At 47.8% G+C, this 22,268-nt stretch overlaps 1 protein-coding gene across 1 annotated transcript; it reads right to left on the bottom strand.

The window, feature by feature from the left end:
- Positions 1–2,830: 2,830 nt before the first annotated feature.
- LOC129395531 (serine/arginine repetitive matrix protein 1-like) lies at positions 2,831–22,056 on the bottom strand. The gene is made up of 2 exons (XM_063602036.1): positions 20,607–22,056; positions 2,831–4,096 (listed from the first exon to the last, which is right to left on the bottom strand). The coding sequence occupies exon 1, from the start codon at positions 21,514–21,516 to the stop codon at positions 20,893–20,895; it is 624 nt and encodes a 207-aa protein (XP_063458106.1). The 5' UTR covers positions 21,517–22,056; the 3' UTR covers positions 2,831–4,096; positions 20,607–20,892.
- Between the last annotated feature and the right edge of the window lie 212 nt (positions 22,057–22,268).

Genomic DNA, 22,268 nt, shown 5'->3' with positions numbered 1-22,268 from the left:
ACAAATTCTGCATGTATTAATATATTTCTTTATTATTATTATTTTTAAGACAGAGTCTCAATCTGTTGCCCAGGCTGGAGTGCAATGGCACGACCTCGGCTCACTGAAACCTCTGCCTCCTGGGTTCAAGAGATTCTCCTGCCTCAGCCTCCCAAGTAGCTGGGATTACAGGCGTGTGCCACCATGCCTGGCTAAATTTTTTGTTGTTGTCGTATTTTTAGTAGAGATGAGGTTTCACCATGTTGGCCAGGCTAGTCTCAAACCCCTGATCTCAAGTGATCTGCCCACCTCAGCCTCCGAAAGTTCTGGGATTACAAGTGTGAGCCACTGCGCCCGGTCCGTATTAACATATTTCTGTGTGATACGCATGTAGAAATACTGTGTTGTGGTAGGCATTATATTATCGTTATCATTGTTTTTCAAACTGGGGCACCTTAGGTAGGCAAAGGTTAAGGAATTGGCTCAGGTTGTGTTACAATTGTATGCCCAAACTGGGCTTTAAGCCAAAGCAACCCGATTCTAGATCCAGACTATGCTCTTTGTCCGGACCTTCGTACTGGGGGGACCCTGACCCCTTCCATTAAGAGGGGCTTCTCCCCTTCTTTTATACCTAAGGACAAGCAGTAGAGAGATCAAGTCTGTACACAATGTTGAATGTAGGGTACACACCCATGAGTCTGCCTGTGTCTTATGACAATGCTCCGTCAACCCGTTGGGAAGCTCTGCCTTCCTCTAGTGCTCTCCCCACCAATGCTTGGGCCCCCATACTACCACCAAGCCCGCCACTTTTATTTCCTTTTTTTTAAATTTTGTCACCCAGGCTGCAGTGCAGTGTTGCAATCATAGCTCATTGCAGCCTTGACCTCCCAGGCTAAAGTAATCCTCCCACCTTGGCCTCCTGCGTTACTGGGACTACGGGTGCACACCACCATGCCTGGCTAATTTTTTTAATTTTTTTTTTTTTTTTTTGAGATGCAGTCTCGCTCTGTTGCCCAGGTTGGAGTGCAGTGCCGTGATCTCAGCTCACTGCGACCTCCGCCTCCCCGGTTCAAGCGATTCTCCTGCCTCAGCCTCCTGAGTAGCTGGGATTACAGACGTCTGCCACCACACCTGGCGAATTTTTATATTTTTAGTAGAGATGGGGTTTCTCCATGTTGGCCAGGCTGGTCTTGAACTCCTGACCTCAGGCAATCCACCCGCCTAGGCCTCCCAAACTGCTGGGATGACAGGCGTGAGCCACTGCGCTGGGCAATTTTTTAAATTTTTAGTAGAGATGGGGTTTCACTACCTTGCCCAGGCTGGTCTTGAATTCCTGGGCTCGAGGGATCCTCCCTCCATGGCCTCCCAAAGTGTTGGTATTATAGGCATAAGCCACTGCACCGAGTCTCAGCCGCTTCTTGATGATCTTCCCACATTCTCTTAGATGAACAAAAATTATCTTATGCCATCTGTCACCCCAAGATTATAAAGGTCCCTTCCCAGAGGAATGTACCCTCCTCACAGCTCCCTCAAACACCCAGCCATCTTGTTAGCCATGTAGATATGAAAACTAACCCTTAGCCATGTGTCTGCCACATTTTCCTTCTTGGGGCTAATAATAAAATAAGTGTATTAAGACATGAGTCGATGGCATGCGGTGGCTCACGCCTGTCATCCCAGCACTTCCGGAGGCCGAGGTGGGCAGATTACCTGAGGTCAGGAGTTCGAGACCAACCTGGCCAACATGCTGAAACCCCGTCTCTACTAAAAAAAAAAAAATACAAAATTAGACAGGTATGGTGGCGTAAGCCTGTAATCCCTGCTACTCAGGAGGCTGAGGCAAGAGAATCGCCTGAACCCAAGGAGGTGGAGGTTGCAGTGAGCCGAGATCGCGCCACTGCACTCCAGCCTGGGCGACAGAGCGAGACTCTGACTCAAAAAAAAAAAAAGAAAAAGAAAAACATGTTCTTTTTAAATCATAAATACAATTAAAATTGTACTTATGAAATATGCCTTTTCAAACTTTGTCTCTTAGCTTTTGACCCTGTTCTGGGGTAGGTGAGGTACTTGTGTGACTCTTACAGCAGGTTTTTCTGCCTAGTGGTCTGATTGGCACGTTGAGCGCCTGCAGTGAAAGCTGAGCCCAGCGAGGGTGGAGTGCTGTGTTCCCCTGTGCGGAGGGGGAGGAGCCTTCCTGAGTTTTTCCAGACACAGAGAACCGAGACCTCCCTTAGGAAAATGACTATAGAATAGCTCGACTGTTAAAATCATCATGCGAGCTTTGCCAGCCGCTTTTTGTTGTTGTTGCTTTAATAGAAAGCATCCCTTCCCACAGCTAAGGAGACCACGTGAGAGGCATCTCATTCTATAGAATGCACCGAGAGGCCGGGCGCGGTGGCTCACTCCTGTCATCCCAGCACTTTGGGAGGCCGAGGCAGGCAGATCAGCTGAGGTCAGGAGTTCGAGACCAGCCTGACCAACATGGTGAAACCCTATCTCTACTAAAAATACAAAAAATTAGCCAGGCGTGGTGGCGGGCGCCTGTAATCCCAGCTACTTGGGAGGCTGAGGCAGGAGAATTGCTTGAACCCGGGAGGCGGAGGTTGTGGTGAGCGGAGATCGTGCCACTGTACTCCAGCCTGGACGACAGAGTGAGACTCCGTCTAATAATAATAATAATAGTAATGCACCTACAGCAAACTGTGCCAACATCAGCCGATAAATTCGTTTCCACCCATGCTCCTCTGCAGGGCCAGTGAATACTCTGTCTGTTATCCAAGTGCTACCAAGCTAACGGTATACAGGCTAGGGTTCTGTTTTCACAATGACACAAAGAGGTGCACCTGAGCCATGTGGTTTCAAAAAATATTTTATTTTCTGGAATAGCCATAATATCTCAGCTCTGTCTTTATGCCCTCTCTCCACACAGAGGAGGCAGAAGCTATGACAACACTGAGGTGCCACACATCACACCTGCAAAACAGAATAATGGGAGCGTTTAGGAGACTGTAGAAAATGCTCACCAGGGTGCATACAGACAGGATGGGGGCTGGGCGTTGCTGGGCTGCTGCTGTCTGTCAAGGACATTCAGAGAGATATACATGTCCCCGGGGCAGGGCCCGCCTCCATCTTCATCTCTTCACTCTCATGTGTCAAATGAAGCAGAGGAAAAACAGCAGAGAGTCCTTCACGGCTGCTGGACTAGGCAATGCAACTCTCACAAGTGATGAGATTGAGAATGTGCCTTACACATCCCGTAGGTCTGGCGGTCACGAATGCGAGATTTGCTTCTAGAAATTTCTGGGACTCTTGTTTCATGTGCAAAGTGCCTAGTCTGTATCTGTAGGGCGATGCTGTTCTTCCAAGACATGATTTTTCCTTTTTACAACAGACAGGATAGGAATATTTGGGGTCACTTGGCAACAATGATGATGGGGAATCCTCTGTATCTCTTCCCTGGAGCATTTGCTCTGCACACAGGAGGAAGCCATTTGCACTGGATGGAGTCTGTATGAAGCTGGCAGCATGGATTGCATTGGAGAGTTAAGTAGGGCAAGCCCCCCAGTTGCACCTACTCTAACGATGGTATAATCTGAAGCTGATTTGTCCTGTGGACGTCTCTAGCCAGTAATAAGAGTAAACAGTTCCAACGGGCTTCCCTTGGGCATTGGAACCCCTGTGAATTCCGATTCTGCACAAGAGCAAGGCGGACGAAAACTTCACAACAGAATGGGCCAGGCAAGGGGGCAGAGATGGCTGGATGGGACCACAAGGATGGATGGAGGTTACAGATGCCAGCATGGCCCCAGAGGTGACACTGCCCATGAGTCCTGGTTGCCCAGTGATGGCTTGGCAGAATGAGTGACGGGCGGGGAAGATGGCCTTTATCCTTATTGACAGTCATCTCACCCTTCACTCCTGCAGTGCAGCTGGGCGGACATGCTGGTGGACGTTCTTCAGAGAAGGGCCAAGCTGTCACCTTCACAGATCCATCCCTCCACACTGGAGTCCTGGCCTACTGGTAGCTTATGAGGGGGATGCTCTCACAACTCCTTGGCTTGCACCTGGCATGCAGGCAAACTGAAGACTCCACAGCCACTCCATCACTTTAGGGGCCCTAAGCAGATGCAAAGAGAGGGAAAAAAAAAAATAAGAAAAAAAACATCAATGGTAATCTGATGAAGGGTTACCCCCCACCGCCGCCTCCTGCTCTCTTTAGAGACGGGGTCTGGCTCTGTTACCCAAGCTGGAGTGCAGAGGTGGAATCACAGCTGACTGTAATCTCAAACCCTTGCACTTTTTAATCTTTTTTAGAGATGGGGCCTGGCTCTGTTGCTTAGGCTGGAGCACACTGGCGCAACCATAGCTGACTGTCATCTTAAACGCCTGGGCTTAAGCAATTCTTTTATCTCAGTCTCCTGAGTAGTTAACGCTACAAGTGTGTGCCACCAAGCAGATAATTTTTAATTTTTTTTTTTTGTCTCATTAAGTTTCCCAGGCTGGTCTTGAACTCTTGCACTCAAGTAATCCTTCCACCTCAGCCTCCCAAAGTGCTGTGCTGACAGGCATGAGCCACGGCATCCAGCCAGTACATCTCTTTAATGCTACTGAGAAGTCATTTCACCCAGCACTTTGGTTCCTAGTATCATGTTCAAAAAAAAGAACCAGGGCTCTCTGGAATAACGGTTAATTCTAAGAACGGAGCTTGGGTGATACAGATATGCCTGGACCATCTTGTATTACAAGAAAATAAGAAAATGCTCAAATACACAAACAAATGGGGGTGTGTGAAAGATAAGCAAAAGCCAACATGAAAGAGCTCCTGGTGCTCAAAGCTGAAACAATTTGGGCAATAAAATAAAATAATATTAGATGGCAACCCAAAGCAATCAATTATTGAATAAAAACACAAATGAAGGAGGAGATACAAATCCCCTATGCAGAAGAGTCCCATCCAAGTAATTGATGTAGATATTTTATCGTCAAGAAGATGAAATATAACTCCCCACTCCTTTAAGTGTGGGTTGCATGTAGAGACTTCCTTTCAAAGAGCATGGTCAGGAGATCAATAACTTTTCAGTGGAGAAATCTGACAAACACCACCTCAGACGTGATCAAGGCCAACGTCAACAATGGTAGGTCATCCTGACAGTATGTACCTTGATATGATGTAATGAGAATGACTCTTCATCGCTGCTGTCATCCTCTCCAAAGCCAACCACCCTAGTCTCACCATGAGAAAAGTTGCAGACAAATCCCAACGGAGGGACAGCTTGACAAAATACCTGACCCGTTGTCCTCAAGACAGTGTTTCTCGTATAGTCTGCAGCACCGTGAGCCAAATAAACCTCTTTTCTTTATAAATCACTCAGCTCAGTTACTCCTCTATAGCAATACAAAATGGGCTAATACACAAGCCACATCCAAGTGCCATTTGTGGCAAGGGGCCCTTGTATGGTCTGCAGGCCTTGCTTTGGATGACCTTGAAGTAAGGTCTTGTATTTGACTCTTGAACAGTCTGCAGAACCGTGAGCCAAATAAATATCTTTTTAATAAATAAACCCATACAAGAGTCATGTACAAGACCTTGCTTCAAGGTCATGAAAAACAAGGCAAGTCTCAGAAACTGTCACAGCCAAGAGGAGACATGACTCAATGTAATGTGGGTTCTGGATGAGATCCTGGGACAGAAAGAGGACATCAGGAGGAAAGTAGTGAAGTCCAGTAAACAGAAGAGTTTAGATTACAAAGGGTGCGGGGTGGGGTGTGGGCAGGACACCCTAACAAGTACCTGCATAACTAGCATTTTTCCTTTTTTTTTGAGATGGAGTCTCGCTCTGTCGCCCAGGCTGGAGTGCAGTAGCTCGACCTCAGCTCACTGCAAGCTCTGCCTCCCAGGTTCAAGCGATTCTTCTGCCTCAGCCTCCCGAGTAGCTGGGACTACAGGTGCCCGCCACCACGCCTGGCTAATTTTTTGTATTTTTAGTAGAGACGGGGTTTCACCGTGTTAGCCAGGCTGGTCTCGATCTCCTGACCTCATGATCTGCCTGCCTCGGCCTCCCAAAGTGCTGGGATTACAGGCCTAAGCCACTGTGCCTGGCTGCATTTTTCCATTTATAGATTGCCTTTATTCTGCATATGGTAGAACCAAATGGAAGTCAAGACACAAGCATCTGGGGTGCTGGAGCCTGAGAAGACCTGTCTGGAGCTTGACAGAAATTCTGAATCCCCACCGACTCTCAGTCTACCCAGAAAGACAATGACCCAATAAAGAAACAGACTTTAGTCCTGTGTGAATTTGCTTGGGCTGTGTGTGGGGAGGCCCCTCCATCAGGGATAGTTCTGGCTAAATATCGCATGTAGAAAACTACCAGATGGTTGAGAGTGAAGATGAGAGAAGAGCCAGGGAGGGAAGAGATGCTTTCTTCAGGGCCAGGGGAGAGAAATTCCATAAGAAAAGCATAGGGTTAGCTGGAAGACAAAATGAGACTTGTGCTATCCAGAATGGGGGCACCAGCCACAAATGGCATTTGGATGTGGTCTCTTCGTCCATTTTGTATTGCTATAAAGGAATACCCCAGGCTGGGTGACTTATTAAAGAAAAGGGGTGTATTAGGCTTACCGTTCTGCAAACTCTATAAGAAGCAAGCATGGTGTTGGCATCTGCTCAGCTTCTGGTGAGGCCTCAGAAAGCTTTTACTCATGGAGGAAGGCAAGGGGAACCAGAGCATCACATGGTGAAAGATGGAGCAAGAGAGAGAGGAGGAGGAGCCAGGCTCTTTTTAACAATCAGCTCTTGCATGAACTAATACTGTGAGAACTCGCACATTACCATGAGGATGGCACCAAGTCATTCATGAGGAATCTGTTCCTGTGACGGAAACACCTCCCACCAGGCCTCACCTCCAACACGGGGGATGCTATTTCAACAGGAGATTTGGAAGGGACAAACACCCAAAGGATGTCAGTTCATTTGAATTGAGATGTGCTGTAAATGTACAATAGACACTGGATTTGAAGACTTGGTGTGAAAAAAGAATGTGCGCTACCTCACTTATAACTATATATACAATTCTAATATATTCTAAATAGCTATATATACTATTCTAAATCTATTCTAAATAACTACATATACTATTCTAAATAATTCTAAATAACTACATATAAACTCTAAATCTATTCTAAATAATTCTAAATAACGATAGATACAACTCTAAATCTATTCTAAATACCTATATATACAATTCTAAATCTATTCTAAATAACTATATATATAAAATTATATATTCTAAATAACTATATATATACAATTCTAAATAATTATACCTATATATACAATTCTAAATACATTCACACATATATTTTTAAAATATAAATTTGAAATAAATTGTGTATATGTATACAATTATTTTATATACTTATAAAATATATATATTCATTTATGACATTTATAAATATATGTTTATATAGAAATATATCTTTTTTTTTTTTTTGGACACTGAGTTTCACTCTTGTTGCCCAGGCTGGAGTGCAGTGGCGTGATCTCAGCTCACTGCAACCTCTGCCTCCCGGGTTCAAGCGATTCTCCTGCCTCAGCCTCCCAAGTAGCTGGGATTACAAGCATGTGCCACCACGCTCGGCTAATTGTATTTTTAGTAGAGATGGGGTTTCTCCATGTTGGTCAGGCTGGCCTCGAACTCCTGACCTCAGGTGATCTACCCGCCTTGGCCTCCCAAAGTGCTGGGATTACAGGCATAAGTCACCATGCCTGGCCAGAAATATATCTTAATAAAATGTGTACATATTTTACATTTAAAAAATAAAATATAAATTTATATATTTATATAAATATACATTTTGAAATGAGACTATTTTATATAGTGATAAAATAAATATCTTATATATAAATATATTGTAATAAAATTTATACAAATTTAATAAACTGAAAAATATACATAAGCTATAAATTTGTTTATGTAAATATAAGTATATACATGTTGAAATGAGACTATTTGATATAGTGATTAAATAAATATATGAAAATATATTTTAATAAAATTTGTATATATTTAATTTTAAAATATAAACTGTAAATTTATATATTTATGTAAATATAGAAATATACATACATGTTAAAATGACACTATTTAGTGTCACTAAATACCATATTTATTATTAAATACCATATTTGCATATATTTTAATAAAATTTGTACAAATTTAATAAATTTAAAAACATACATGAAATATAAATTCATATAGTTATGTAAATATAAATATATATACCCGTTAAAAGGAGACTGTTTCAATATAGTGATTACACATATTATTAAAATTGATTTCACCATTTTCATTTTACTCCTTTGTTAATGTGTTTAACAAAGAGTTTTCAATAGCTTTTGTGGATCATATTGTATTTCTCTTTTTTTTGTTTTTTCAGACTGAGTCTCACTCTGTCGCCCAGGCTGGAGTGCAATGGTGCCATCTTGGCTAACTGCAACCTCTGACTCCTGGGTTCAAGCAATTCTCCTGCCTCAGCCTCTTGAGTAACTGGGATTACAGGCGCCCACCACCACGCCTGGCTGATTTTTGTATTTTAAGTAGAGTAGGGGGTTTCACCATGTTGGCCAGGCTGGTCTCGAACTCCTGACCTCAAGTGATCCACCCACCTTGGCCTCCCAAAGTGCTGGGATTACAGGCGTGAGACACCGTGCCCAGCCTATATTTTATTTCTGACGGGTAGAGTTCTTCCAGACCCTGAAAACCTGGGGCATCCAGGGAAAATACAGAAACAGGGCTCTGGGTACCTCAGTGGAGTACTAGGTGGGGCTGTAGCCACACAGCTGTGTTCCCCTGAGGCCCCCAAAAGCCCCATGATCTCCAGGGACACCGGGCTGGGCAGGCTGCTATTCCACCTCTCACCCCTTTGAACCCCAGTCCCTCCACCTTTCACAGTGGCATAAAGACTCTTCCCAATTAGGATGACCCAAACATCTGGGTCAAGGAAGATTCAGTGCCCCAGGGACCTGTCCTTGCTCCAGGCAAATCAGTTGGAGCAACTTGGAAGTGACTAGATATTTATTCTGAGCACTTGGGACGAAGCTTGGGGGTATAGGGAATTCCTTGATACCTTCTCAAAGAATTCAAAGCCTACTGAAAAGGGCTTTCCTTCACTTGAGTATCTCAGATATTCAGCTGGGAACGCTATCTACCACCTCCTGAATCGCTGCTGTTCGTAAGATAATGGGTTGATCTCCACAAATTATAATGATGATCACACTTGCTAGCCCCAGGAACCAGCCACATCCAATTCAGCTTTTGCAAGGAATCTAATTCCTGTCTGTCTCTTCCCCACCTGTAACTCTATAAATCTTATCTTTAAGAATGGGTGGGGGCTGGCCGCGGTGGCTCACGTCTGTAATCCCAGCACTTTGGGAGGCCGAGGCGGATGGATCACTTGAGATCAGGAGTTCGAGACCAGCCTGGCCAACATGTGAAACCCCGTCTCTACTAAAAATACAAAAATTAGCTGGGCGTGGTGGCATGCGCCTGTAGTCCCAGCTACTCAGCAGGCTGAGGCAGGAGAATTGCTTGAACCCGGGAGGCGGAGGTTGCAGTGAGCTGAGATCACGCCACTGCACTCCAGCCTGGGCAACAGAGCTAGATTCCATCTCAAAACAAAGAACAAACAAACAAAAAGAATGGGTAGGTCTCCACCCATTACTGTGTCTTTCCATGAGACTGACGCCCAACAGGGCTGAGTCAGATGGCCAAGAAGCTGGAGTAATTTGAGAGGCACAGAGAGTACTCTTTCGGCTGGCCTTAGAGTTGGGGTTGCCACCTTCACAAAAGCATCCCTGGCTTGCTTTCAGACACAGAGATTCCGGGAGGCCCCAGGAAAACCCCAAAATACTGCAAGAGGTGTAAACATATCCACTCATGCTGTCTTGTTTAATGCCAACATGGCTCCAGGGAGCAGGAAGAAGCGCCAGAGGGAACAACACGCAGGATGATGGGTTTGCTTTTGACCTGCACTAATTATGTTCTAGGTATGGCACCGCTTTCAGAGTCAGTTTCCAGATGTGCAATTTTAGTACACAAGAACCTTTATCAGCCCCTTACTTTCTCTGTTTCTTCATGAATCCTTGAGGCAGAGGTCCAACATGGAGAATCATGGTGCTCAATGAGTGGTGGACCTCGGCCAGGTGACTTGGGCCTAAGGCAGCATGTCTGTCGAGTGATGATCATGTTACTTACCTGCCAAAGCTTATGTGTGGATAAGGTGTTGTCATAAGGTGGGTTCCCCAGACACAGAGACTGAGGTTGGGATTCAAAGACATAGAGCATTTGCAGAGGGAGGGAGGGAAGCCCGTTTAAAAAGGCACTAAGCCGGCCAGGGGTGGTGGTGGCTCACGCCTGTAATCCCAACACTTTGGGAGGCTGAGGCAGTTGGATCAGGAGGTCAAAAGATCAAGACCATCCTGGCCAACATGGTGAAACCTCATCTCTACTAAAAATACAAAAATTAGCCGTGCGTGGCAGTGTGCACCTGTAGTCCCAGCTACTCAGGAGACTAAGGCAGGAGAATCGTTTGAACCCCGGAGGCGGAGGTGGCAGTGAGCTGAGATCGCACCACTGCACTCCAGCCTGGCGACGGAGTGAGAATCCGTCTCCAAAAAAAAAAAAAAAAAAGGCACTGAGGCATGATTTGGTCTCAGGACATATCTCAACCTGGTCAACAGCAGGCTCTGGAATACAAATTGGGCTGCAGAATTTGCTGCCTTTGGGCATGGAAGTATGTGTGTGTGTGTGTGTGTGCGCGCACGCGCACGCACATATGTATGTGTGCATGCATGATCTCACGTGCTGTGGCTTCCTCTACCTGAAATGAATCTTCACCTTAGCGTTATCTGGATAACTGTATCTTGACCTTCAGGGCTACACCAAGCATCACGATGCCTTAAACATCTCCTCCCAAGCCCACCTGGGTTCTTCCTCCATGTTCCTGTAGCACAGAGACTCTGAGATCTGTCTGCCAGGTGTTTTATGGCATGTGGCCCGGACTTCTGTTATACCCTGGATCAAAATGTACCACAATGATCAAATCACCTTGCCATCTCCCCAGCTGGGAATTTACACTCAGAGCAGGGACCAGGTTTGTCCAGTATTATAACTGCTGGTACATAAGAGCCAGGAAAGGTTTGTTAAATGAGTGTTTCAGGCTAAATTGTGTCTCTTCGAAATGCCTATGTTGAAACCTTAGCCCTCATTTGTGACAGTGTTTGAAGATAAGGCCTTCAAAGAGGTAATTATGCGAAAATTATGTCATTAGGGTAGGGCCTGATCCAACAGGACTGGTGCCCTTATAAGAAGAGGAGATGAGGACACAGACACACACAGAGGGTTGACCCTGTGAGGACACAGGGAGAAGACGGTGTCTACAAGCCCAGGAGAGAGGCCTGAGGAGGAACCAGCCCTGCCCACACCTGGATCTCGGACTTCCAGCCTCCAGGACTGTGGGAGAATCAATGCCTGTTGCTTATAAGCCACCCAGTCTATGGTATTCTGTGATAGCAGCCTGAGATGGACTAAGACACTTCATAAGAAGAGGAGATGAGGACACAGACACACACAGAGGGACGACCCTGTGAGTACACAGGGAGAAGATGGCATCTACAAGCCCAGGAGAGAGGCCTCAGGAGGAACCAGCCTTGCCCATACCCTGATCTCAGACTTCCAGCCTCCAGGCCTCCGGGAGAATCAATGTCCCTTGTTTAAGCTTCCAAGTTTGCGGTCCTTTGTTATGGCAGCCTTAGCAAACTAATACAATGAATGAATCAAACAGCACATGTATTACAATTCTTGTTGTGCTATCCAATAGAATAGCCACCAGCCACATGTGGCTGTTTACGTTTAAATCAATATAGCTCAATAAAAATAAATATTCAAGCCTTGAATGAAACCATACTCAATAGCCACTTGTGGTTGGTGCTTCCAACATTGCAGTTGTCTTCCTCTTCAAGAGTCGTGTTCTTGGTTGAATTCATCTCCCCTGCCCCTGAGGAAAGCACTCGTTGTCTCTCCGCACTTCTGAAGGTTTACTGCCCCACCATCTGTCCCCAGATGGAGAACCCTTGCAGGATGCAAGGAGATATTGAAATGATGTTTGCACTGGGCAGGATGGCTCAGTCCTGTAATCCCAGCACTTTGGAAGGCCTAGGCGAGATGATCACCTAAGGTCAGGAGTTCGAGACCAGCCTGGCCAACATGGCAAAACCCCGTCTCTATTAAAAATACAAAATTAAGCCAGGTGCAGTGGCACATGCCTGTAATCCTGGCTACTCGGGAGGCTGAGGCAGGAGAATCACTTGAACCCGGGAGGCAGAGGTTGCAGTGAGCCGAGATTGTGCCATTGCACTCCAGCCTGGGCAACAGAGTGAGACCCTGTCTCAAAAACAAAAACCAAAAAAAAGTTAAAAATTAAAAAAGAAAAAGAAATGATGTTTGCAGTGGTTAGGGTGGCTCACATGTGTAATCTCAGCACTTTGGGAGGCTGAAGCAGGATCAGTTGAGCCCAGGAGTTTGAGAACAGCCTGGGCAACATGGCAAAACCCCATGTCTACAAAAAAATACAAAAATTAGTCTGGTATGGTGCTACATGCCTGTAGTCCCAGCTCCTCAGGAGGCTGAGGTGAGAGAATCACCTGTAGTCCCAGCTACTCAAGAGGCTGAGGCAGGAGAATCGCTTGAACCAGATCTCAGCTCACTGCAACCTCCACCTCCTGGGTTCAAGTGATTCTCCTGCCTTAGTCTCCTGAGTAGCTGCGATTACAGTTTCCTGCCACCACATCCAGCTAATTTTTGTTTTGTTGTTGTTTTTTTTTTTTTTAGTAGAGACAGGGTTTCACCATGTTGGCCAGGCTGGCCTTGAACTCCTGAAACTCAAGTGATCCCGCCTGCCTCGGCCTCCCCAAAGTTTTTTTCTTAAGCATCTTTTTTAGATGCCTTTGTTCTCATATTTCTGTTTGCCTCTACTATTTTATTCGCTTAGTTTTTTTGTTTGTTTGTTTTGTCTTTTGTGGTCTTGACATTTTTGCTGACGGTAGGAAAGATCCAATTTCCATGTTATTGTAATTCCCATTAGACTTGTCCATTGGTGTCATGCTAAAAGATGAGATACTAAAGAAAATTGGCTGGGAGCAGTGGCTCATGCCTGTAATCCCAGCACTTTGGGAGGCCAAGGCAGGTGGATCACCTGAGGTCAGGATTTCGAGACCAGCTTGGCCAAAATAGTGAAACCCCATCTCTACTAAAAATAAAAAAAGTAGCTGGGTGTGGTGGTGGGTGCCTATAGTTCCAGCTACTCAGGAGGCTGAGGCAGGAGCATCGCTTGAACCCGGGAGGTAGAGGTTACAGTGAGCCGAGATCATGCCACATCCAGCCTGGGCAACAGAGTGAGACTCCATCTCCAAAAAAAAAAAAAAAAGAAAATCATATTTAATTCATTTAGCTTTCATCGTAATTACAGTCACACTTCACACACATGGGAATTAGGGAGCCATGAAGAGTAATGCAGCAATGCCTTGTGTTCAGACCACCATTAATGGGTAGGCTTTGGGGATACTTTGCTTTTCTCTTTCACTAATGATGTCTGTCCATTTTCCCCGAGGATCTTTTCGGGAGCCTTCTGTGTGGTGGGCCCACTTACGACCTGAATCACCGCATTCACGCCAACAGTACCAACCCATAGGTATGCTTAGTCATCTGATGACTCAGAGACAGGGGGTAGGCAGATGGAATGGAAGGATGAGTCTGGTCAGATGGTAGGAGATAGTACAATGACATGAAAAATAGCCACCACTGACCACTGGCAACCTGGCCTTGAGATCCCTAGTGGACAGTTATTTATCTACTATTTATTTATTTTGAGACAGGGTCCCACTCTGTTGCCCAGGCTGGAGTGCAGTGGCACAGTCTTGGCTCATTGCAACCTCTGCCTCCCGGGTTCAAGCGATTCTCCCGCCTCAGCCTCCCAAGTAGCTTGGATTACAGGTGTGCACTACCACACCTGGCTAATTTTTGTATTCTTGGTAGAGATGGGGTTTCGCCATGTTGGCCAGGCTGGTCTTGAACTCCTGACCTCAAGTGATCCTCCAGCCTGGGCCTCCCGAAGTGCTGGGATTGCAGGCGTGAGACACCGCGCCCGGGCATGGACAGCTTTTTGAGTGCATAATTATAGACAGTCTTCACCTTCCCCGGAGGAAAACATAACAGCCTATCCCAAGGTTTCGTAATAAAAGCGTAAAATTGTCATAAACACACAGTAGGTGTTCAATAAATGCATACATCTTGTTGCCACAGCCGAAAAATCCTAGTTAGGAGGTGACCGAGGAGAGTTTACAACACAAATTGCACCTGAGGTTTTGCACACGAGTGAGGTTGATCCCTTTCCTCCAGAAGGCCGGCTACTCATTCAAAGGGCCCAGTTTGTTTCAAACTATTTTTGGAACTGTTTCAGAATTGCCTCCAAGCGCCTGTCTAGACCTTACCTTACACTGGCGCTATTTTGAGCTAAAAGCCATATTGATTAAATTGGCTTCTAAAGTTATCCCCCAGACTTGGCGCCGAAGGAGGCTTAGGTATTTCCAAAAATCCTAGCCTCTGCCTGGAAGGCTCCCCAGCTAAGGATGCAAGACAAGGACCAAGGACGACATTTCTTGAAAGATCCTGCCTCTGGGGATAGTTTCGGAAAGGAAGCGCTCAGGTTTGTGAGACAGCAGCAGGGCCCTGGGACCTTTCTCTGATGGGGGAATATCCCCCTCTAGGTCAGCACGCCCCATCACAGCACTGCATCTACTGTAGGTACCTCCAAAGTCACCCTTGCTATTTCACTCATGTTTCCCTTGAATTTACACTTTACATGTTGCTAGACCAAATCGGCGGAGGGGAAAAAATAACTCATGGAAACATGATCTTTTTAGAAATGGCATTACTCAGAAAGCACAGCAGGGGTTTGGCTTATGGTACGGTGTTGTTTTCCTGCTTTGAGGCGCTGTTACAGATTCTTCTTCCCACTGTACAGCTTCCCGGCCTGACATGCTGCCTTGGGAAGTGCGTGAAAGTGAACGCAGCCTCCTCTTCCTCTTAGGAGTCCTCCGTTTCGTGTCTCTTACATCCTGAAAGGACCCAGCTCTCTGAGTCAGGCCGCGGCACTGCCCCTCCTAGCTCCAAATCCACATCTATTTCCCACTTCACTTTCTAAGTGGGATTTAGCTTAACACTGTGGAGCTTGGAGTATCACAGAGCTAATATGTAAGACCCAGGCTGGTCTTTCCTTCTCTGTCGGCACCTTGGAATTCTCTACTATCTTTCAGCCTGCCTCTCCGCTCCCCCCGCTTTTTTTTTTACAGACATCTGCAATGCAGGCAAGTTCCAATATGAACATCTGTGGAACACAGCCTGAGAAGAGGAGATATGAAAGGATCTTAATTTTAGGGTGAAGGAGGAGAAGAATGGTTAAGAAGCGTCTCAATAACCTAAGCCACAACCTCAGGCTTTGAAAACAACATTAACTGAGAACAGCTTTGAAAACAACAGCGAGATTTTCAACTCAGTTCTTTTTCCCACGGGTCACTTATCTTGAATTCCAAAATGTTTACTTCTGCTAAAGAATCTTTTTTTTTTTCAGTGATATAAATTTGGAAGGTATGTAAATATTCTTATCCAGTGTGAAGTCCTATGACCCAAACACTTGCGTATTCGTCTCTCCTCCCCGCTACACTTCCCTTGGGGAAGTACACACAACAAGGCAAACAAACACCTCTGACCACTTCTGAGGCAGCCTGTTCTTTTCTTTCTTTTTTGAGATGGCGTCTCACTCCGTCGCCCAGGCTGGGTGCGGTGGCGCGATCTCGGCTCACTGCAACCCCCACCTCCAGGGTTCAAGCGATTTTTCTGCCTCAGCTTCCTGAGTAGCTGGGATTACAGATGTGTGCCACCATGCCCGGCTGATTTTTGTATTTCGGTAGAGACGGGGTTTCACCACATTGGCCAGGCTGGTCTGGAACTCCTAACCTCAGGTGATCTGCTCGCCTCGGCCTCCCAAAGCGCTGGGATTATAGGCGTGAGCCACTGTGTCCGCTCCCTCTCCCTGCTTTTTTTTTTTCTTATGGAGATAGAGTCTCACTATGTTGCCCAGGCTGGTATCAAACTCCTGGACTCAATCGATCCTTCCACCTCGGCCTCCCAAAGGGCTGGGATTACAGTCGTGAGCCGCTGTGCCCACCCTGTCCTTAATGATCAGCTTGAGAAAATTCTCTCTCATCTACTTGACCACGTCCCCCTCTCATCACTGCCACCAAATGTCCCTCATTATGGTGTCTAGATGTTTTGTCTTGCTACATCTCAAGCTTCATTACAGATCGAATTTACCCTCTTCCCTCAACTCTTCTTGCACAGAAGCTGAGGTTTCCAGGAGGCCCTCTCTACCCCTTGGGGGACCTTCCCCTTAAGTTTGGAAGCTGCCAAAACCATGTAAGGGAGATTTTAGGAGGGTCTTCACACTATATGGGATCCCAAGAAAAATGCATTTAGGGCCACTTTTTCAGCAGCTTCGCTTTAAGGTTCATTTTTTTTTTTTTAAGACTCATAAAAATCTTTACAGTTTGGAACACATAAAATATATTGGCTGGACGCGGTGGCTCACACCTGTAATCCCAGCACTTTGGGAGGCCGAGGTGGGTGGATCACTTGAGGTCAGGAGTTCGAAACCAGCCTGGCCAACATGATGAAATACCGTCTCTACTAAAAAGTCCAAAAATTAGCTGGGCATGGTGGCTCAGGCCTGTAGTCCAAGCTACTCGGGAGGCTGAGGCATGAGAATTGCTTGAGCCCAGAAGGTGGAGGTTGCAGAGAGCCAAGATCGCACCATTGCACTCCAGCCTGGGTGACAGAGCCAGACTCTGTCTTAAAAAAAAAATACATAAAAAGTTTTAAAAATGGAAACCTGTGTGAGCAGTGTCTAGAAACAGATAATTAGCAGTTATTCTGTAATCAATTTTTTAAAAACTTTAAAGAGAATGATTAATTTTAAACCCTAAAGGAGAGTTGCAAGTAGAAATATAATTTAAAACTTTTGTGTAATATCACTGCAATGGATGTGAGATTTTACACACACACACACACACACACACACACACACCCCATAAACACACATGTGTGCCACAGGTCCGTTGGTAAAAGCTTGGTTACTGATGATTGAGTTTTTTCTTTTATTCTTGGGGAAGTTACATAACCTGTTTTTTTCCAGCCTTATTTTTCTATTCTGTGTAATTGGGATACTAATTATATTCATGTTGCTGTCAGGAGGGTAAAATACAATGTATATAATATTCTTTTCACTCCAGATCTGGTGTTTAGTAAAACACTCAGCAACTCTTAGGTGTAATTGTTATTTATAGGAAACTGTAGGTCTTTTGACAGTAATCATAACCACCCTTGCACGTGTGGATTGTCCATAGAAAATTAAGATAATAGCACAGAGGTTTCTGTCTCATCATGCTCTTCCCAGCTTCACTGAGATTGTCCTTTTTTGCAGTCAGGGCTTATCTTTCTAGGTTCCAGGAAAGCATCCTGAGGGATCATGCTGCTGTTTTAATACTCATATCTTCTTTAGGTGTGAAATACCCAAACGGGCCAGGAGCAGTGGCCCACACCTGTCATCCCAGCACTTTGGGAGGCTGAGGTTGGAGGATCACGAGGTTAGGAGTTTGAGACCAGCCTGGCCAACATGGGTGAAACCCCATCTCTACTAAAAATGCAAAAATTAGCCAGGCATGGTGGCACGTGCCGGTAATCCCAGCTACTCAGGAGGCTGAGGCAGGAGAATCTCTTGAACCTGGGAGGCAGAGGTTGTAGTGAGCCGAGACTGCGCCACTGCACTCCAGCCTGGGTGACGGAGCAAGACTCCATCTCAGAAAAAAAAAAAAAAAAAAAAAAAAAAGAAAAGAAAAGAAAAAAAGAAAGAAAAGAAATACCCAAATGGTCACCATGATCTAAGCACTCCCTTGGAGAACTGATGGATGTCAGTGTGCACTGATGGACATAAAACAGGACCACAGAGAAGAGTCACACTTGTAGAAAGAAATGCCCCCCAATCTGTAGCCAAAAGCTCCAAGTGGGAGTCTGTGTCACTTCCAGTGACAACTCTGCACTGACTCACTGCGTGACCTTGGGCAAGAAGCACTTCTACCTGCCTTGGTCTGTGGACCTGAAACAGGGATGTTAGCACCAACCTGGCATCTTCCCAGGACAGTGGCGTAGATCTGGAGGAAGACCGCACGGGAAGGTCTTTTGTAGATCACACAGGAGGCTACGCAGACATGAGTTACTGTGATTTCGTTTTGTCTAAAGGTTTCTTTCTGGTTCTAGCCTTGTCTATCTGGGGGAAGGAGACTATCTGTGATGGGGATGAGCGTTCTTTTCCAAGAGCGTTAATTAGCTGTTCACTTTGTGACTTCGTGAGCGCCCTACCATTTGAATTCTGAATCCCTGCGTTTTGTTCTCATTTGGTGATGAGCCTTTCAGCAGACATGGTAGTGACTATTAAGTAGGAATTTTAATGCAATCGTTCATAGAATCAATATGTAGACAGCTAGTTTCTAATTTATGAGAAGGCATTGTCTGGGAAATTGAATAAACAGTGCTCGATTGGAATATGGAAATTTTATATAAGAAAAATAATCTGAGAGAGGCTGAGAATGTACAAGCTCTAAGGAATCATCAGATGTGAACAGGACTTCAGCTCTCATGGTTAGGGTGAGCTTCGTTAGTGGCTCACATCTAGTTTCAGCTGCAACTGTATTTTCATATCGTTCCCAGACAAGCCCCGCTAGTGACTGACTCCACAACTCTGTTTCTTCCCAAACCCTCACCTGAGAAACAGGCTTCTTGGATTAAATCTTCTTTTTCTATTCGACTAGCCCGTTGGGTTTGTGCTTGGCATAATTTTGGATCCCCTGGGTGGGATGTGCTTGCGTGAAGCTCCAGTAGCCTTTTCCTCTGTGCCGGGAATAATTTGCAAAGCGTCCTATTTTGGATTTTCATAATCAAGCTTCTACCCTGTTTCTTTTCAGTTAATTTAATACCTGGAGCACACGCAGTACTTCAAAAATACTGGTCCGTTCTGGTGTCAGAGAGTCTTTTTGGACTGAGATGTAAAAGTCGTACATTTGGGTATGTGAGCTGGGAGTTGGGGGGCCAGGCTGAGGAGAAGCAACAAATTCCAGAGACAAACTTGGCATCTTGGGAGATGTAATACACGCACCCAGCCACAGAGTCCCAGGAGAATGTATTTTAATGGAGAATGTGGGGGGACTTTGCAAATGTTTTCATTTTCTCAAATCATATCTGTTATCCTGAAAGTGGTGTCTCTTCCCCCTAACGCCCCCCCGCTCCCTCCCCAACCCTTTGCAGGCACTGGCATCTGTGGACATGAGTTAGGTGCTGCAGTACCACTCACTGTGTCAACTACAGTATTAACTACGGAAAACACACACACAGTCACAGTCACACTCACACGCACACCCTAACCATCCCAAATCAGACATTTGCAGTCCCACTGGATTTCCAAAGATTCCCGGGACAAGCAATCTATAGATTATCCTGGGACCAGAAAAAAAAAAGTCCTAGGATTTTTAGTTTCCTTAACCCTTAAGTGGCTGGAAACTGTTAATCAGAGAGGAACGAACATACATAACACCAAGCCGAGCTCCGTCTGATCCGAAGTGAGCCCCCAAACAGCTTCTGTCTGCCCTGATTACCAAAGGAAGCCATGCCCACGCATAAATTGGCAGTCTATTTAAACTGGGTGTTTTTCCTCACAGTTTTTTTTTTTTTTTCCCAGAGAAATATTCAAAGGCAGGCATTTTTCTGGCTAAGAAGATATTTATTTAAGTCACAGATTGCTTCACCTTCCCAAACTTGCCCGGCACACTTGGTGTAGGGCAAAGCCTCATCCTTGTCACATCTGTCCCTCTCCCCTCTGGAGCAGGGGCCAGAGGACTTTGGAGGACACCTACTCCCCCCACCCCCAAGGCTTCGGCTTCCCTGGGGGCGCTTGGCAGTGTGAGAAAGGCAAACCGCCTTCCGACCTGGTTGAAATTTTGTTTCCCATTGCTCCCTAGAGGTGTCCCTTGGCCGTGGATAACGCTCACTCTGTTCCTAGCCTCGCGCTCACCGTGTTTGTCCATGGAGGTTATAGGGGACTTGAGTGCGGGGTCCCCACCGCCGGAGCAGAGGGCTAGGGACCCGATAGCGCCCGGTGTGCCATAGCGCATTGGACCCACCCGAGAGCCCGCGTTCTGCTGCACCGGTGGCGGCCACAGGCGGGAGCGCCTATGCGCCTTGGACCCAAGGCGCCCAGGGGGTGGGTGGGACGGACCTGGAGGGGGTACAGGGGGGACCTGCGCCCACCTCTCTGCACGCGCATCTGCCCCTTCCCGTGCCCCATGGGGGAGCCCTGGGCTCCGTGAATCCTCGGGTTCAGTCCCGCGTCCGGATTCCGCGTCCTCCCCGAAGTTGGGGCTCCCCAACCGTGGCCCCCCAAAGCGCCCGCACGAGCGCACTCACCCGCTCTCCCCGGTGCGTCCCTGAAGGTCAAGGCCAGGAGGCGGTGGAGGTGCAGGGCGGGCGGTGGGGCCCGGAGTAGGGGGCGCGGGCGCCCAGCTGGGGGGCACCGCGGGACGGCTCAGTCCCCATGGCCCTGGCGCTGGGGGCGCCCCCCGCCTGGCGACCCCGGGGGTCCGCGGCGCTCAGATGCCGTGGTCACAGTCCACATCGCGGCAGATGTACCAGAGGATCACATAGAGGATGAGGAGGATGGCGAAGATGAAGAGGGCCACCAGGATCGCCTTGGTCACCGGCGAGATGAGAGACTGCATGGCCCCAGCGGGGCGTGCGGGAGGGCGGGGGGCGCGTGGGGGCGCGGGGCGCGGCGCTCACGACCCCCGAGCGCGCCCGGAGCCCCGCGCCGGCCCCGCGCCGCATCCGCAATGCTCCGTGCTCGGGACGGACGCTGCCTGGGTGGCTGCTCGGCGGCGGCGGTGGTGGCAGTGGTGGCTGCTCGGAGGCCGGCGCGCTCGGGTGCAGGCGGCTGCGCGCGGGGCTCCCACCGCCCGGGTCCCCCCAGCTGCTGGCGCTCACCGGGCCCGGCGGCCGCTGGGCTGGGCTGGGGGCACGGGGGGCCCTGGGGGCGGCCGGGAGGAGGGGGCGGCGGCCATGGGGGAGAGCTGGAGGAAGGCGGCGCGCCGGGCAAGTCCCCCGAAAACTTGGGGCGGAGGCGGCGCGGTGACAGGTGGAAACGCCAGCCCCGCGGGCAGCAGCGCGCAGCCGTCCACTGGCGGCGGGGGGCGCGGGGGCGCGGGAGGGAGGCGCGGGGGCGAGCGCGTGGGGAGGGGCTGCGGCACTGGGCGGGGGGCCTCCCTTTGCAGATGGGGAGGGTCGGGGGAGAGCAGGCGTCCCCGACTGCGCGCCTTTCCATCACCTCTCCCACCTCTCTGCTTTTCCCGGCCCCCTCTCTCCAGGCCCCCTCTCTCCAGCGCAGCGGTGGATATCTCTCTCGTCCAGGTCTGGCATCTCACCCCTTCTTTGGGAGTCCCCTTCCTTTCCTCTTTCCCTCCCTCTCACCCTGCACCCCGGTATGGGTGAGCTGCGATATTCTCATCAAAGAATGAAGGTGCTCATGGAGAGAAGCTGCCCCTTCTCTCTTTCCCTCTCTCTCTCCGTGTCTCTTGTACAGGGAAGGGGGTTTCAAGTTGCAACTAACTCATTGCTGATACCAAGCAGGATGGGCCCAGGCAGGAAAAAAGTACACACCCTTGCCCAGAGTCACAGCTTCTATAAGGGGAAGGGGGAGACTGGGTTCTGTGATGAAGGGGTGAGGCAGACGTCTTGGTGTGAGACTCACAGTCCCGTGATAAAGGGGCGATGCACACAGACGCCTTAGTGTAAGAATCCAGGTTTCTGCCCTTGCATCACAGAAAGCCCTCCACCCCACGTTTCTCTTACTCTTTGGGGCTTAGTCCTGGGGAATGGAGAGACAGGCATGGTGGCACGTGGGTGCACACACATTTTTCCTGAAGTGTGAGCTGTGTTTAGGGCTGATGTCTGGTGGAGGCACGAACAGGTCAGGGCACAGCACAGAAGGCCGAAGGAGCCCAAATTCTTGGGAAAGGAGGTAGTTCCTCCCTAGCTGGGCATCCTGAATACTCTCTTTAAGGGAGGGAGGGAGCT

This window comes from Pan paniscus, chromosome Y (assembly GCF_029289425.2).
Source record: "Pan paniscus chromosome Y, NHGRI_mPanPan1-v2.0_pri, whole genome shotgun sequence".
NCBI lineage: Eukaryota > Metazoa > Chordata > Mammalia > Primates > Hominidae > Pan > Pan paniscus.
The sequence above is the reverse complement of the archived record's forward strand: the minus strand, read 5'-3'. Positions and strand labels throughout refer to the sequence as shown.